At 42.0% G+C, this 16,997-nt stretch overlaps 1 protein-coding gene across 7 annotated transcripts in view; it reads right to left on the bottom strand.

Moving 5' to 3' along the window:
* Positions 1–6,288, bottom strand: part of CCDC85A (coiled-coil domain containing 85A) — an 85,306-nt gene extending 79,018 nt beyond the window's left edge. For 4 of the 7 annotated variants that reach the window (XM_054180045.1, XM_054180046.1, XM_054180047.1 and 1 more), the window contains exons 1-3: positions 6,168–6,288; positions 5,436–5,938; positions 1,909–2,824 (exon numbers count right to left, since the gene is read on the bottom strand). In XM_054180045.1, the coding sequence (XP_054036020.1) occupies positions 1,909–2,824; positions 5,436–5,654 (1,135 nt within the window). In that variant the 5' untranslated portion in view covers positions 5,655–5,938; positions 6,168–6,288. Of the gene's footprint in view, positions 1–1,872; positions 2,825–5,435; positions 5,966–6,167 lie in introns of those variants that run through there. The other 3 variants (XM_054180048.1, XM_054180049.1, XM_009902534.2) reach the window with 2 other exon arrangements.
* Positions 6,289–16,997: the final 10,709 nt, after the last annotated feature.

Genomic DNA, 16,997 nt, shown 5'->3' with positions numbered 1-16,997 from the left:
TCTGAAAAAGTGATTATATAAGGCATAGAACAGTCAAAGCTCAGATTAAAGTCAGTAAACAGAGTTCTAAATCACCAGATGGCCTCTCCAGCGTCTTGTGGCTTGAGTTAAAATTGTAGATAGCTGAAATAATCTGCACAAAGGACACCAGTCAACTTAGTTTAAAGCAACAGCTGGTTTCACTGCACTGTTAGTAACATGGCTGAGTACTTAACAAGACTATTTGGACACAAAAAAGAGATGTCAGAAAGCCCACTATGTTGGGTGAAGAAGAAATGCTATCTTTGTGTCCATGTGAGTTTTAAAAATAAATACTTAAAACCTTGGATCACCTTTCTACATAACCAATTACTGGACTGATGAACATCCTGAGTGCAAGCAAGAAAGCCACTTTCAGGAAGTTGGATTCCATGCTTCATGCTACTTACAGAAAGTATGGAACAGAGAAAGAAATATGGGATTTAATGGGAGCCTTTTAAACCAACTTGTATAACTTGTGTATGACACATCTTCACATAGCTGTCATACACTCACCTTAACAATCATTTTTAAATCATTAAAAAGAGAAGCCTCTACACTTACCACCCCGGGACTCGCCAGCCCTGTCAAATACATACATTTCACCAAAAGCAATCTGGATTCACCCCTACAGAGCGTGTTAAATTAACTGAAGGCTTTCTGCAAGTTAATCGCAACAGGTAAATGGACCAATGTGAGAGAATGATGAGATAAATGATGAGGACAGCAGCCAGCACTGAGCTCACTGTCTCCTCCATCTCAAAAGCAGATCCAACAACAAATGGTCAGCTCCATCTATGTCACTGCAACTTCTCACAGCTGGTTATAAAATGGAAACACATCAACTCCATCCAAGACAATTCACTACGGCAAAATCCTCACTTTCTTCAGAGCTTAACTTCAAATCTAGGTGCCAAGGTCTGAGAAATAGGTTTTCAGCTATGATACTAATATCCTTCATGAAAACATCTCAAAGCACATCAAAGACACAAAATGGAGTAGACTGTAGAAATTCTGCTGCAAAAAGTCTAGAAAATGTTATTTAAAATGTTATTTACCAGGATGCTTGAACTTCATTTTTAATAATTTCAGTTTTATTCATTTCAGTACTGTTGTAAGCACTTGTCTTTCAAAACACCAAAAAACCTTCAATTGTGACTATGCCAAAGTAATTATTTTCACTCAGTGAGGACACAGAGCTCTTACAAGCCCAGCAGGTTTACTGGGTATCTTTCTAAAATGCAATAATAACAACACAAAATGTGAAAACAACAAAACAACAACAAAAACAACCCCACAATACTTTATATCTTTGTTAATTTTTCATTTGTTGTATTTGAACAGATGCAAACTCAAGGCTCCAAAAAGCTTCAGGAGCTATGAGATTCAGTTATATTTGGCCTGGCTCTTCATCAGGGGTCTTTTCCAGAGTTTATGGAAAAGGATACAGCTTCCATGAATAAACAAGAGAATTTAAAAATCTATAAAGCTACAGTGTAGGTTAGGACGGTGGGAATTTAATTGGAGACATTCCCCTCTATTTTGTTGACTCAAATATATACACAATTCCTCTCTGATGTCAAAAGAAATCTATCTAGGGACAAATACTTAACACCTAACAACCACAAAGCAGGATTAACGCCAAGAGCTGCTTCTTGACATCTTACACCAATATTCAAGATGCGCTTTTCCTCCACTTTGTTAATCCACCCAACACCCCCTGAATGAACAAAGAGGTGTATTCCGGTTCATTCACTTGCTAAAGAAGTAACACTGAGACCAGACTTGTTACCTCTCATTTCACATAAAACATTATTCTTTTTCCAGTAACAGCTGAAATAGTACTGAAACTACCTTTCAAAGTGAGTTTTCACTGAAGTATTGACCCACCATTCATTCCATTGTATATACTCCTGTGGTGAGGTGATAGGTCATCTGTTACTTGTCTCCTGAGGGTACCTTCTCTGCTGCCTCCACTAAGATGTTTGAGATGCTCTGGGCTCCCTCCATAGTGTTGTTTAAGATGCTCAGGGCTTGTACCCCTCACTTTGTGGAGATGTTCTGTACTTCCACTCGGTGTGTGCTTTTGAAGATGATCTGGGCTGCCACTGCAGTGCTTTTGATGCTCAGGGCTACTGCCAGGCCTCTGCTTTTGAAAGTGTTCAGGGCTACTACTCAAAACATGCTTTGGGATAGTTTCTGGACTGCTGCTGCTGTGCTTCTGCTGTTCAGGTGCTTTGACAATGGTTTTGTGATGTTCCAGACTTGGTCCTTTCAGATGGTGATCGGGACTGCCAGAACTCCGAGGCTTCTGCAGGTGCTCGGGGCTGATACTCCTGTGTTTCTGATGCTCAGGGCTCCCTTCACCCCGAGGTTTTTGAAGATGTTCTGGACTAGTACTTGGATGGTGCTTATGATGGTCTGGACTGTCTGTACTTCCTGTGCTAGAAGTGCTACTCCCATCACCAACATCTCTTATGTAAGTACTGGTGGTGGTTAACTGGCACAGGCTGATTTGGCTGTCAATAGAGCTCCGGCTTCCTGCCCCACCACTTTTCTCCTCATCTAGCAGCACACACAATTCCTTGAGCTCCAGGTTTTCTTTAACCACTTCTTCTTGTCTCACCTCCAGTTCTTTCAGCTTCTGTAAGTATAAGGCAACCTCTTTGTGCATAACACTAGCACTGTATCTGCCCAGTCTCTGCCATTCACGGGACACCTTCTTGCCTTTCTGCCTGTCGTCATCCAGAAAACAGCAAAGGTCTCTCAATTCTTGGTTATCTTCTTGCAGCTTTTGGTTGATATCCTTTAAAAGAAAGATAATTATAACAGAAAAGTGTCTAAAAGAATTAACATTATACCATTACCCTTACACAAGCCAGTGAACAGCACTGATACAAACCCATCATCTAAACACTCCAGTGAGACAAATAATTTTGTGTGTAGACTGTGCATATTATAACAGTATCATGCTTCAGACAAAGCTGCTGTCCAGCAAAAAGGGACAATAATGTAGAGCTAATCTTGGAAGGCTAGAAGACAAATTTCTGATATGGGATAAAAGTTTCAGGTGCTTAATTAATACTATGTATCCTAAATACCAGAATAACTTCGCTCCCAAACTGGGTAAAGGTCATAAACTCTGTCATGATGATCTCACTCCCTTGAGAAATATTCACCTGTGAGTTCCTGCTGCATAAAACTACAAGGTACATCAGAAACTGGAACCTCATTAAAATAGTTAATTATTCACATTTATACCCTCTATTCCCTAAAGCATATTCAGATACAAAAATGAACATTTTAGAGATATTAAATTTTTTTTGTTTCAGATATGCATAAAAGAACCTTGTCAGTCATCACTGAATCAGAATTGCTTCAACCACTCTAAAATTAAATAAACGTCTTTAATAGATTTTTGTACTTCTAACCAAATGAAGTACAATTCCATGTCATTCTCTAAGTGAGTAGCAGACTGAAGCAAATGCTCTAAAGCAAAACATTAAAGCTATTACTATAGCACAACAACACGCTAAAGAAAACATTTCCAGTATTTTATCCTCCTACTTACAAGAAACTGGTTTGTGACCACATTCATCTTTCTTCCATCTAAATATTCATTCCTTCTTATGTATGATATTAGAAGTAGAGATTAGCCACAACTGTTAAACGTTTAGCCTGATGGAAAGGCCATTTCAGCACTGTTCCTTAAGAAAAGGAACCTTTTGTAACTCTACAGGATATTTGCGTGCGTGCAGGTGTTTGTCTGATCTCTGCCTCACAATTACTTTGAGCTTGACCAATTTCAACCCATATTTGACAAAAGAAAAAAAAATCTCAACGAGGCTACAAGGTATCCTTAAAAATCCGTGCTGGTGAGAGAGATTTACAATGAATTCATGGTGGAATAAAAAAGCTGTGGAAGCCCACAGAGACAGGAGCAGGAGGAACCCATCCACCAAAACCAGGCACAGTTAGTCATTCTTACTCATGGATCAGGTATTCCACACAGGACAAAGGAGGAAGATGGCCAGATAACAATGTAGGACTCAAAACCTCCTTCTCCCAAATTCCTTTTTAAAGTTCCAGCTGAGGCATCTAAACAAAAGGTGGAAGTTAATCATCACTTAAGGAGTTCAGAATTGAGGGAGGAATTTATCGTTTCTTCCTACACATTTTGGCGTGTTTTGTTACTTATCTGGAAGACTCGTAAATCTGTGTGATGTTGCAAGACCTCTGCACAGAACTGGGAGAAATATGCTACTGTAATTTAACTTACATTTAAAACATACAACTTTATTTTTACTAAACTCCTATCGTGGATAAGCCTTTTTTACCCCCAGACATTAAATACAGTCAAAGAGCAAGGGGAGACACACACTGATACTTTTAACATCAGGAAAACTTGGGAGACAGGAAGAGTCTTCCCTGATATGCTATTTATTCTATGTCACACTATTATTAAAGACATTTTCTCAGTAATTTAGTTGTTTTAAACCATTCTACAAGGGAAGAACTCTCTTCTAATGTACTCTCCAGTAAGAATTCAAAGGCCTGTGCCACATCTGTCTCTCCTTTCCTCCAGCCTCACCTCACCTATAAACAGTGTCCATTCCCAATGTCCCAAGACAGAAAATGTGTTGTGGAGATGCCTACTTCAAGATAACATGTACATGCTACATCAAGGTAGCTATCTGCAGTCACACTAGCTTCCCAGTCCTCAGAACTGGGAAGGAAACATCAGAGAGTAAGCGTCAATTAAGTTCACTTAAGAAAGGATAAGTCATTACAGACTTGGTGTGTCCCGACCGTAGACTGCAGATGTGTACTATCAAAAAAATGGTTTGGTCTGAGATACATTATCAGATGTCATTTTTGGATAACTAAACTAAAGATCGGTTCTGATCGTCCCAAAACTGAGCCCATGGGTTTGCCATCTCCTGCCACACACTGCATTCTGACCATGACCACTCTCTCCAGTGTTGTCAGTCTCTCCAGACTGCCTGACAGATGAGAAAGTCATCTTAAAATAGTGACAGAAACCTGCATAATCTACACAAAACCTTCTGCATGCCTACAGATCTCCACACTAATCTTTCACATGCATTTCAGCAAGGTTCATTTAACCTTACTGCAAAACAATGAAGTCTAACACAAAAGTGACAAGGCCTAAGTGTTTTATCAACCCGAAGCATGCTGAGGTAGAGAATACCACAGCCTGTCGTATAGTTGGCCATCTCTTAACTGGACACTGCGATCAAACGCTATTTACTGCAGTCGGTGTTCACTTTTCATGCGATTCGCGGCAACGGCTCCTCCCAGACCATCCACCTGATGAAATAGCTCCCGGCGGGATGCGCTGGGGACGCGGAGACACGGCAGAAACTTCAGGGCTCCCACCCTGCCCACCCCGCTACCTTCAAGCCGCGGATCTCGCCAAGGTGGAGCTGGAGACGGCGGTTGACCTCCCGGATGAGGTTGCTATGATCCAGCATCGCGCTCATCTTCTCGGCCTCGGCGCGGCGGAGGCTGCGGATCAGCTCCTCCTTGCTCCACTTCAGCAGCTCCTCGTCCGACACCTTGGACAAGTCATCAGCTGGCACTGCCCCGCAACTTTCCGCCGCCACTTTCGACATGGTAGCGGCCCGGCAGCCCGGGGACACCCACGGAAACAACACCCCTCCAAAGGGCTACAGCCTTCCCCGGGGGCCGCCCCACAGCCTCGGCTGGGGAATGGGCCCCGCGGGCAGATGCTTCGGGAGGATAAGAATGTCCTCAGCTCCAGCAGCCTGGGCTCGAGGAAAGGGGTTATGAGGAAAATCACTTCTGGCCTCAGGCAGCGGATCCAGGAAAAAAGGAGGAAGAGGAGGAGGAAAGGGTGTGGAGGAAGCCAAGCCACAGTCTAGGGATCAAACTTTCCCTGTCGAGAAGGAAATTAAAAAAAAAAAAAAATATATTCTAAGACAAAGGAAAGCCAGACAAGCTGGGCTCTTTCAACAGGTCAGCGGCAGCAGCGTGCGCCTTTTCCCTGCTGCTGTGCCAGGGCTACCCGCCGCTGGAAGGGGTGCCTCTCACGGTAACCGACGCCCCTCGGCTGAGGGCTGCAGGCTCGCCGAGCGCGCAGGATGCGAAGTACCGAGCCAACGCACCATAGCGGAGGAAGGGAGGGTGCGTGGGTGGGTCGTGCCGGGATGCCGGCCGGCGTCCCGGCTCCGCCGCAGGGGATGACCAAGGCGGGGGCTGCCGGCGCCACTGGCGGGCGCGGGGCGGCTCGCGGCTTTTCACCGGGGAGCGCGCCACGTGCGGCCCGGCGCGGGCGGAGCGGCAGGGGGGAAGGAGGGCGGCGCTGTCCCCGCGCGGCTAGCGGGCGCCACCTGTCGGGCTCTGCCCGACAATACGGTGGGGGCTGACCCCGGGGCGAGCGCGGGCGGGAGGGGGCTCGGCTAGCCGCCGCCGGTGTTGGGGGATGCTCGGAGGGAGCCCGGAGGGAGGGAGGGGCCCCTCACCTGAGAGGAGCACCACGGCGGACCCCAGCCCCACGTCCTCATCCTTTCAGTGAGCAGCTTTACATTTAGAAATAACGGTACAAGCACATCTACGTCATCCCCATCTGAGATGTGGACGCACTGGCAGGGGTCGCATTACATCACCAAAAGCCGGCGCCGCCTCAGCCTTCACCAGCTTTCTTTGACAGTGGGAATACTGAAGCCTTCCAGAGCTGTTATTAGACAGCACTAGATGCGGTTCCTTAATGCAGCACTTCACTGAAGCTGGAGGCCACACGCCATGAAATGAGCTCCCTGCAGGAACTGAGCTTGGGATATTAATATTTCTTCCTTGAGAATATTCCATTGCAGTGTTGCAGGAAGCATTAGGTTTTCCAATTTGCTCAAAGATACAAAGACTCTACATAAATCTGCCTTGCAGATTATTTGAAAATGAAATTTGATGATCTATTCCTGCTGCTTACAACGAAAGGTAATATGATACATCTCAGTGGCAGCAGAAGTGGAGGAACAGAAATTGTTTGGTGAATAATTGGGTGAATACCCATTCTTCAATAACCCCATTCTCCTGAACAATCCCCTGCAAGCAGAGCAGGCTGCCTCACTTAGCAGGCCCTCACTACCTTCAGTTCTGTATTTTTGTCATTACTTAGCATTAAAGAGTTTTGATTCTTGATGGGAACACTTGAAGTACTTCATACCAGCACTGTCAGATCAAGAGGTTGCAGCCCCACAATCGGGATTGGCTCTGTAGAAGGCAGCTGCAAAAGACGTGCCCTGCCTGCCCATCCCACTGTCACTGTCCCAGATGGCTCCCTTGGCAACTTGCTGCCTCAGGCCACTCTTTGCCTGTCTGCTGTAAGACCAACTAAGGCCACAGGACCAAACTAGCTAAGGGGTTTGGTTTCTGCTCTGGTCCTATTTCAAATTTGCTACAAGTATGGTTACATCAAACACTATTCCTTTCCATGAAGTATCAGATGTCACCTGATCACAATAAAAGTTCTCCTGTTCTCATGCATTTGGGTTACACTTGTCATTCTCACAATTCCAAAGAACTGTGTATTTTCCTATTCAGAGAGGTTCTTTCAGCTGATCCTTTTTTCACATACTTCCCGTTTCCCAGTGACCTGCCAGGCCCTCTGATTTCATCCATCTGGGCCCCAGCAAGGGCAGTCCCAGAAGCCCATACCAGCTCTTTCCCTTAACAGTCACTTGCCAAAGTCCCAGCTGGGGAATCATATCTGAGCTGCTGACATAGGTACAGACTGCTCCTCAGGACACAGGAGTATTGCCCACCACCCCGATGACAAATGACCTTTGTCGTCACAAAGTAAAGTGCAAGAGGATGGGCACATCTGCTGAGCTGCAATATGGACCCTGAAGTTCATCACTGTCAACAGCAGTTACAACAAAGCACAGAGCTTTGTCACCGTGAAATTCCACTTCTTGATCAGTACTGAGTATTGTATGAAAATTTGTTTTCTCTGAAAACACTCCTATCACTCTCTTAAATCCTCTGATTTTTTTTTTCCACTGTAAAGAACAAAGCTTGAGATAAAAGCATCTGACCAGCCAAAGCAAAAATACAGTAAAAGGCCATGAAAAGGAGCTGTCATCTTTTATGACCAAATTTATTCCATTTTAATGCAACTTTAAAAGAACAGCATGGGGAGAAGGCAGCAATAAGTAAAAGTTTTTCTTATTCTAATTCAGCAGTATGTTGCTTAAAAGGTCATAAGATAAGTTCAAATGTATTTCCATGAAATAAACTGAAAAATATCTGAAAATTTTTAATCTAAAAACTTCAGGAAAGAACATCCACTTGACTCAACCAAACATTAGCAGCATTTCTCAGGAGCAGTACTTCATCTCTTTTGATCATGGGGTGCCATAGAAAGCATGGATCTGAAATGAACAGCTTCAAGTAACATGTTCCCTATCAATGTGAAACACCTCCACATGTGTGTCCTCAGGAGGCACAGCTTTATTCCATAGACCTTAGAAGGAGAAGATGGCCATTAGAAATAGTTTAATTAAGTCAAACTTCAAAAGTTTTGAACAAATGTGGCTCTAATGATGGAACTAAAAATGTCTCAAGTGAAACTAATCTGGAACGCTTCTATAAGGAGAGGATCTAATTTCACATTCACTCATGCTTGTGTAACAAGATCAAAAGTGGGAAATGTGACATAATTATTCCTGTCTCCTGGCAATTTTCAAACTTCGCTTTCAGACAATCCACCTTTTTTCTCAAATGATGAGCAATTCCCTGTACCTGGAGTGTTACCATCAGTGGTGATAAAAACAATTGCCCAGAAACAAACACTTCATTTTCCACATTAAAGTTGGTTTTTAAATATTTTTTTTCCAGTACTATTTTACTCCCTTGAATAATTTCCCTTCAGGAGCTGAAGTGTAGACACCAGGCAAATGAGTGTGGGGACTGCAGTGCTGAGATCACTGCTTCTCTTGTTCAATGGCCAGGAGGATGACAGTCCCACTCCCTTTCAACTCTTCCACACTGAGCACAAAACACTAGCAACAACATGGACCAACATCCAATTAAATCTCCATAGCTGACCATGGTTTGCCAGCTTGGTAACTTGTTCACTGATGTGTCCTGCTCACCCCTGGATATGCAGATACATACTGCTGCTGGCAAATTGTCTTGCAAATCCTTGAGGGTTAGCTCTGGCTTTTCATTGTCACTTGCAGACTATCCAGTGCTTTAAATCTCTGGGTGCACTCTCTAAGCATTATTATAACTAATAATCATTATGCAATGATTTCAAAAACACTTGTGGACATTTCCAGTGAGGCCCTAAAGCTGTTCAATATATGTCTGCCAAAAAATGTGTCACAGCCAATGAATACTTTCATAGCAGTCATTTTACACAAGGATGGCTCAACTGTTTTTGTTCTGACTTTCCAAAAATACTTTTGAGAAGAGTAGTTCAAATTCTAAAATGTCATTCCCAAATTGGAAGGAAGTGGAAAGGACTTTAAAAATTAAAGGTTCAAATAATTTTAGTTATAGTTGTTTCTAGATGTTGTACCCATCATTCTTGTGCCTGTAGCTGACATCCAACACATCACGCACCCTGACTGCTCTCTCATCTGAGCCTGTTAGTTCTCTGATGGATCACGCAGCCCAGGGCAGAGCTCTACACCTTCCCATCTCTAACAAAAAATGATGACTCCCTCTCTTTGCCTTCCCATCCCATACTTAATAAAAAGCCTCTATCCATCCATGGCAGTACCCCAGTCACGCAAGCTATCCCACCGTATCTCCATGATCCCAGTGCAATCATAGCCCTGCAGCTGTGCTGATTTCCCAGAAAAGTGGTAGAGCTTCCCCTGAAATGCTATCTTTTTGCCACCTTCTTGTTTAGGTACACATCCTTCACTCTGATGTTTCTCATCCACATCACCCTGCATTCCTTGCTTGCCTGTCTGATCTACTATTTCCTCACTTTTCTGTTTGTTTTCAGCTCTCCTGACCATACCTAGGTTAAAGTTCTCCTCACCAGGTTTGCCAGCATATTGGCAAAAATACTTTTGCTTGATTGGCTCAGGGAGATCCCATCTCTTTCTAACAGTCCTTGATACTCAAAGAGGGTCAAATGAACCAAATCCCTACTGTCAACACCAGCTGTGCCAGCTCATTGACCACAGGATCCACTCCTCCTCAAGCCCTTTTGCCACTAGAGGAGTTTTCACTCTCCAACCTGACAAGCACAGAGCCTGGCTGCCTGACTTTCATTCACATTATCAGTATAAACTCATCTGTTCACATAAGAATATTTTACAATACAATACAAAATAACTTTCCCTAACAGAGTCTCATACAGCATTCATAGAGTGTTAGCACAAATAAAAATTAATAGGCTGATCCTAGGCAGTCCATATAATATTTTCTACTTCTGCATACCCACTTCTATCACAGAAGGGATGTTATGGACAATACCATCTAGCTAAAGCTGGCTGGAAACAAAATCCTTCATTATAGACACCTTGGTATTTACAACACTTACAGATGGAATCCTTGTCTTTTGGTCCTCCCTTCAGTAAAAGTAAAGAGCCAATTGTGAACAAGCCCAAATTTTCTATGTTCACAAGCCAGTGTGAATGATACTCACATTCTCTGGCTTTAACCCATTGCTTAGGAATGATTTATTTAATTGTATCTCTCAATCAATCTGTAAGAGGCATAGATACTCCAGCACACTTTTCACCTTTAAATGAGATTAAAGAGAGCACATTATGGGAAAAGAAAAGGGACTCAAAATATCAGTCAATTTTCCAAAGCTCTCATTTCCACATACCCCTGGCATTTCAGAAGGTTTCTCACCATTCTCTCCTTTGACAGGGTTCCATTTGTAAATTCATTCCCAAGTAGTGCTGGCCACCAAACACTGCACCACAGTAAAGCTGATGCACCAGTAACAGCTGCAGAAAGTGGAAGATGAGTGGAAATAGCAGAGACCCCTAGCACAAGGCTGGCTCCATGAGGGCATACTGTGTGTCTCTTTCAGCTTTATTGCAACCTAGATGACAAACAATTCCACAAATACAGCTTCCAGTGCAACTACAACCATTTTTTAAAACTAGACAATATGTAGTTTTCTCAGTTCAGAGGTTTTTGATAGAGAATAAAGGTTTGTGTATTCCCAACTATGAGAAAATGTAAGAGGAATCTGGAGAAAAAAAAAAAAAAAAAAAGAGAGAGAGGAAAAACAAATCTCAGCTTGAGTTAATCATTGGGCTTTTTAAAACTTCAAGAAGGTTCAACTTTAAACCTTTCAATTAATTATTTATGATAATTAGCTTCTATTTATTCTCTAAGAGAACAAAACCAAACCGAAGACTTACAAAACAAAACAAAACAAAACCAAAAATACCTAACCATTTTTCCTTCTTGAAGACACTGATCTCCTTTTTTCAAAATTAAGAATTTCTCATGAACCCATTTGCTGTGAACTTCTTCCTACTGCCACCTACCCATTTCCCATGATCTAGCTATCATGCAACCCTACGGTGAGCCGAATCAGCTTCAGAAGTAAAAAAACTCAACCACTTAAAAATAATGATGGGTTTTCTGGTGGATAATGGTTCACTGCAAGGGAGGTGAAGGAAACATGCAACCTCAGGGAAGGAGGCAGAGCAAGACCATTCCTGTTTGTGGCAGTCTGCATTTAGTGCAGATTAAACTCATCATGACAGTAAGACCCACCAAAGATACCCCAGACAAGAGCAGTAGGGAGCAATTAACACTTCCTGGTTGAGTTTATGGGGTTGCTGGCTCAGTTAGACTTGTAGATTTGTCTTGGTATCTAAAATAGAACAAAAAATCCTGAAAGATCATTCAATCTGGAAAACTGACTGAGGACTTTCGTGGCCCTTCCTCTGGGACAAACCTGGGATTCCCCAGGTTATGGATTAAAGGAATTGAATACATAGAATAAACCAGGTTGGAAGAGACCTTCAAGATCATCGTGTCCAACCCATCAACCAATCCAACACCACCCAAACAACTAACCCACGGCACCAAGCACCCCATCAAGTCTTCTCCTGAAAACCTCCAATGATGGTGACTCCACCACCTCCCCAGGCAGCCCATTCCAATGGGCAATCACTCTCTCTGTATAGAACTTTTTCCTAACATCTAGCCTGAACCTCCCCTGGCGCAGCCTGAGACTGTGTCCTCTTGTCCTGGTACTGGTACTGGCACTCACGGGAGGTGCAAGGGAAAAGGCACTGACGCTCAAACTGACTCAGAAATTGCTTTTGCAGGTCTTGGCCAATGCTCCTAACCCCATTTGTTAATCTCAATGAGGTATATGTAAAGGAACATTCTTTTTAACTGCTAAAGGTTAAATGAGTGGTTAGATGAGTGATCCATAGAGACTAAATAAAATATCAAAACAGGCACCTTTCCAAGTCAGCAGAAAACACACCTGAAACAATAATTTAAGGGCATCCAAAGATGTGTGAATGAAAATTTTAATTAGAACATTTTTATGGGTTGAGCTTGACAGAGCTTGGCAGCTTTTCTGCACAGCTCATACTTTGTTCTTTCTGGGATACAACATAGATGCATAACAAGAGCGTCTGTGAGTTTGCTTTAATTGTACTCCTGTTCATCACTTGGGTAACAATGGACTCCAATTTGTGTTCATATTTGATTAGTGAGTTAATAAGTGGTCAGGTGCTTCTTTGCACTATTGTGGATGGAAGTGAAGTAGATGACTAGATAAATGTGGTGGGAAGTGATAAAAGGTGCATGCCCTACAGGATAATAATCCTCTGCTTCCTCCAACTCTGTAACAGTGACAAATACTGGCACAGTATCTAGAGACATGATGATGGAGATCTGCTGTCCTCCCCCAAGACTCCAACTTAACTGTAATAAAGTATTGCTTTAAGCATGTACAACATACTTCAGCACAAACACTGGAATGAGATGAAGGTAGAACAAATCCTTGGGAAAAACATGTCAGAGTTTTGGAAATTAAGTAATACAATGCCAGGAAGACAGGCACCATTGTCTCAAAGGATCAGTGTAGAAATATCCCTTGCCCTGATGGATGCTGAATACTTCACATGAGTCTACCACCATCACCACCACCCCACCCAGAACCACCTCCCTATTCCTTCCCCTTTCTTTTTTACCATGTTTACGCTCTGGTATCATGAAAGAAAATTGACACATATTGACTGCAGTAGAGGATTCCTTGAAAACTATACAAAAACCAGTGCATTTTTGTAAAGTTGCATGTGCTAATTTAACACTAATCTACAACAAAAGTATATGAGACAGATCTCCAATGGTTTGTAACACTATTTTTCATTTAGAATCATCTTCAAAATATTTAATCATTTGCCTACCCACTCATTCTGGCTGCCACATGACTGCATGCTGGCCTTTTATACCCACCTCTTTCCTTGCTAGGATGGTATTTTGTAGAATCTGCAATTTCAAAACATGAGTTTCAAATTCAGTTGTTGTCTGCAGGAAGGTGGGCTTTTGTGAAATTGTTGGTTATTTATCCATCACTTAGCCCTTTCCCAGAGACACTAGCAGCCTGTCACCAAAAGCCAGTTTCTCCCCATCTCTTGCTGCTTCACAGTGGCAGCTTCAACGGTAGAGCTCAGCAGGAAACAATTCCAGGAATTTCCAATTTATTTTGACTTCAAATTCTGAAGGGTTCATGTTTTTTACCAGGATTACCTATCTACAAAGAAGAAAAATAAGACTCTTTTGAAGATTTCTCTAGAGTCAGTTTAAATACTAGACTAGCTTAAAAATATAAACAAACCCATTCTTAATCAGCCAAGCATTGCTTCTCAAGTACAAAATCAGAAACCAAATAATGAAAGCAAAGCATAAAACCAAGAAACTCAGACTGACAACATTCATATGTTAGTCCAGATCATTCTCATTTCCCCAGTGCAACTCTGAATTCATCTTCTTAAAACTAATGGCCAGATCACAGCATCCAGATTTCTGATTTTCATAGCAGAACAGTTAATTTCCAAAAGGGTATTTTTCAGAGTTAACTTGCAATGTTACACTGCCAGCCCAAAATCCATGTTTCATCTGAGGAGTTCTTTGTTCTGCATAGCTCTTGCTACAAGACAAAATTCCAAGACAACAACCCTTCAACTTTTACCTAATAAAAAGCAGCAAGAGTAACACAACCTCTCTAGCACATGTGGCTGTGATAACTTTCACTTTCTTTGTACCAACCATAGCTTGGATAATTCCTGCTTCCTTCTCCCTGTTCTTTAGAACAGCACACTTTCCCCCCACTCTTTTTTATTTAAAAGAAAGAAAACACCAACCACAAAACAACCAAAACATAACCTTCAATGTTTGAGATCCTATGTAGTGTTAAGAGCTTATCTAACAGAAAGCACTACTTCCTCTTGAATACACTCCTTGTGTTGTTACAGCAGTTTAAAATCATTGCAGTATTTGTTAGAGTACCTATTACACATCAGATCAAACCCTTAACCTCCAGTTCACTGGTAATTCCTCACAGTGATCTGCTGCAATATGCTGGTAATATGGATGAAGAAGCTGATATTCAGAGTCCTTTGGGCTTATTACAAATATTGGTTTAGTCTCATTTTGTCCAAAGTAACACAGGACAGCAGACTTAAAAAAAAACCAACCAAACAAACAAACAACCAAACATATTATTCACAGATTATTTCTTATGAGAAATAAACAAGAAAAGTTGTTGGAGAAGAAAGAAGAGTTAATGATGTCAGTGAAACTATCACAATGCCAAGTGAAGTTGCAAACAAACTGTAAGTAAGGCAGTATTATACAGACATTGGCTTCATATCAGTTAGAAATTATGTGAGTGTAGTATTTGATCAAACCTTACAATAATACCACTAGTTCTAGCAGTTCTATCTTCAGACCTCAGGCCATGGAATGTAAAACCTTTCAGCTGGAGCTGTAGAACTACAAACTGAGAAAACTGTCCTTAATACAGTACATAAATAGAAGACAACCCTCCTGGAACTGACAAGATATACCTTAGACCACTGATTCCCGCAAAGTGCAGGGGAAGGGGCAGAACTAGTTAAATAACACTCTCCTGTTTAATTTTAACACTCTCCTCTCATTTTTCACTGTAAAGCTACACACGCGTTAAACTACTGAATGAATAAAGAACAGTAAAAAAGGAGCGAAAATCAGACAGAAGGACTATAAGGTTTGCAATGAGAAGAGAATAAAATGTAACATTAAAGAGACAAGAATTCTAAGAAGAGTATTAGTGAGAATTATGTTCAACAGTTACAAACCCAGTAACATAACCTGAAAAGATTATGAAGTCCATGATAGTAAAACCAAACCCCCTACCTCAAAGTGCCTGGGCAGATGACTGTTATGAAAACCTTAAGGAAATCAGGCATTGAGCTGTAACGTGTACCATGGCAAAATATTTAAGTCCTCGAAGGAAGGGTAGTCCTTCTGCAAGTACAGAATTATAGAATGGTTTGAGTTGTAAAGTACCTTAAAGATCATGTAGTTCCAACACCCCTGCCATGGGCAGGGACACCTCCTACTAGACCAAGTTGCTCAAGGCCCCATCCAACATGCCTTTGATCATTTCCAGGCTTGGAGCCCCCACAACTTCTCTTGGCAGCCTGTTTCAGTGTCTCACCGCCCTTACAATGAAGAATTTCCTATTAATGTCTAATCTAAATCTGTCTTTTTCCAATTTGAAGCAATTCTCCCTCAACCAGTTACTACATGCCTTTATGAAAAGTCCCTCTCCAGCTATCCTGCCTTCAAATACCAGAAGGCTGCTATAAGGTCTCCCCAGAGCATTTTCCTCTCCAAGCTGATCAACTCCAACTCTCTCAGCCTTTCTTCACTGGAGAAGTGCTTCAGCTCTCTGATCATCTTCATGGCCCTCCTCTGGACTCTAACAGCTCTTATGTTGGAGGATCCAGAACTGAATACAGTACTCCAGCTGGGATTTCATGAAGGTATGCCTCTACCTGGGCAGCAATAGGGAGATGTGTGTGAAATGGTTGAAAGAAGAATGACATCCTGTCCTAAATGACAGCAGCCTTTAGGAGTGGAGGCCACAGGGTTTGTAGAAACTGCAAGGGAGAAAAGATGACTGCCTTTTCTCATATCAGTTCACTCAGTCTGGTTGAAGTGATTGTTTAGTTGGTATAGTGATGCTGAAGATGGCCTGGTCAATGACACTGTGCATTGTCTTGGACTTCTCTAATAGTATTTTGGCTGCTCGCAGCAGGTGAAATCAGATAAAACCTCTCCAAAGTGCACCATTGCTGAAATGTGCAAATGGCTCATGCATCCCATGATCTCAGGCATCTCACTTGCTTCCATCTCACTGCTGAAAACATCTTAGCTCAATACCATGCTCTGATTCAGATGTGTTCAAATGACATATTGGCTTCCAACTATACTGTCAGTTCAGCAAACAGTGATCAACTTAATATTTATCATCATGTCATGCAATAATACTTTGATATTATTCATTGGTTTGGGGATGAAAGGTACATATATATGTACATATTAATGCGTGCAATACCATACTTGAAAGGAAGCTATACCTTAACTGGAAAGTCAGCTCACAGGGTCATATAATGAACAGTGATCTCCACATACAACTTTCCTCTGCAACTTTTATCTCCATGAACACACTGTTTAGTCATTCCACTGATTCCTCTCAGCAGGAAAAATCCATTAAATATTTAATTAGGCCATGTTCAATATATTAGGTAAATTAACTATTCTATCTAGCGTTAGCTTAACATTACGTGCCGTATCACAACATTCTGTATAATGCAGCATTGCAATGATACCCATATTATTGGAGCTGTTGTTCTATTTGCTTATGAACAGTAAAAGCAAATAGAAACTGAGCACTCAAATCAGGGTTTCTAATCTAAGCGTACTCCTTTTGGCTATTATTA

Source organism: Dryobates pubescens, chromosome 3 (genome assembly GCF_014839835.1).
Source record: "Dryobates pubescens isolate bDryPub1 chromosome 3, bDryPub1.pri, whole genome shotgun sequence".
NCBI lineage: Eukaryota > Metazoa > Chordata > Aves > Piciformes > Picidae > Dryobates > Dryobates pubescens.
The sequence above is the reverse complement of the archived record's forward strand: the minus strand, read 5'-3'. Positions and strand labels throughout refer to the sequence as shown.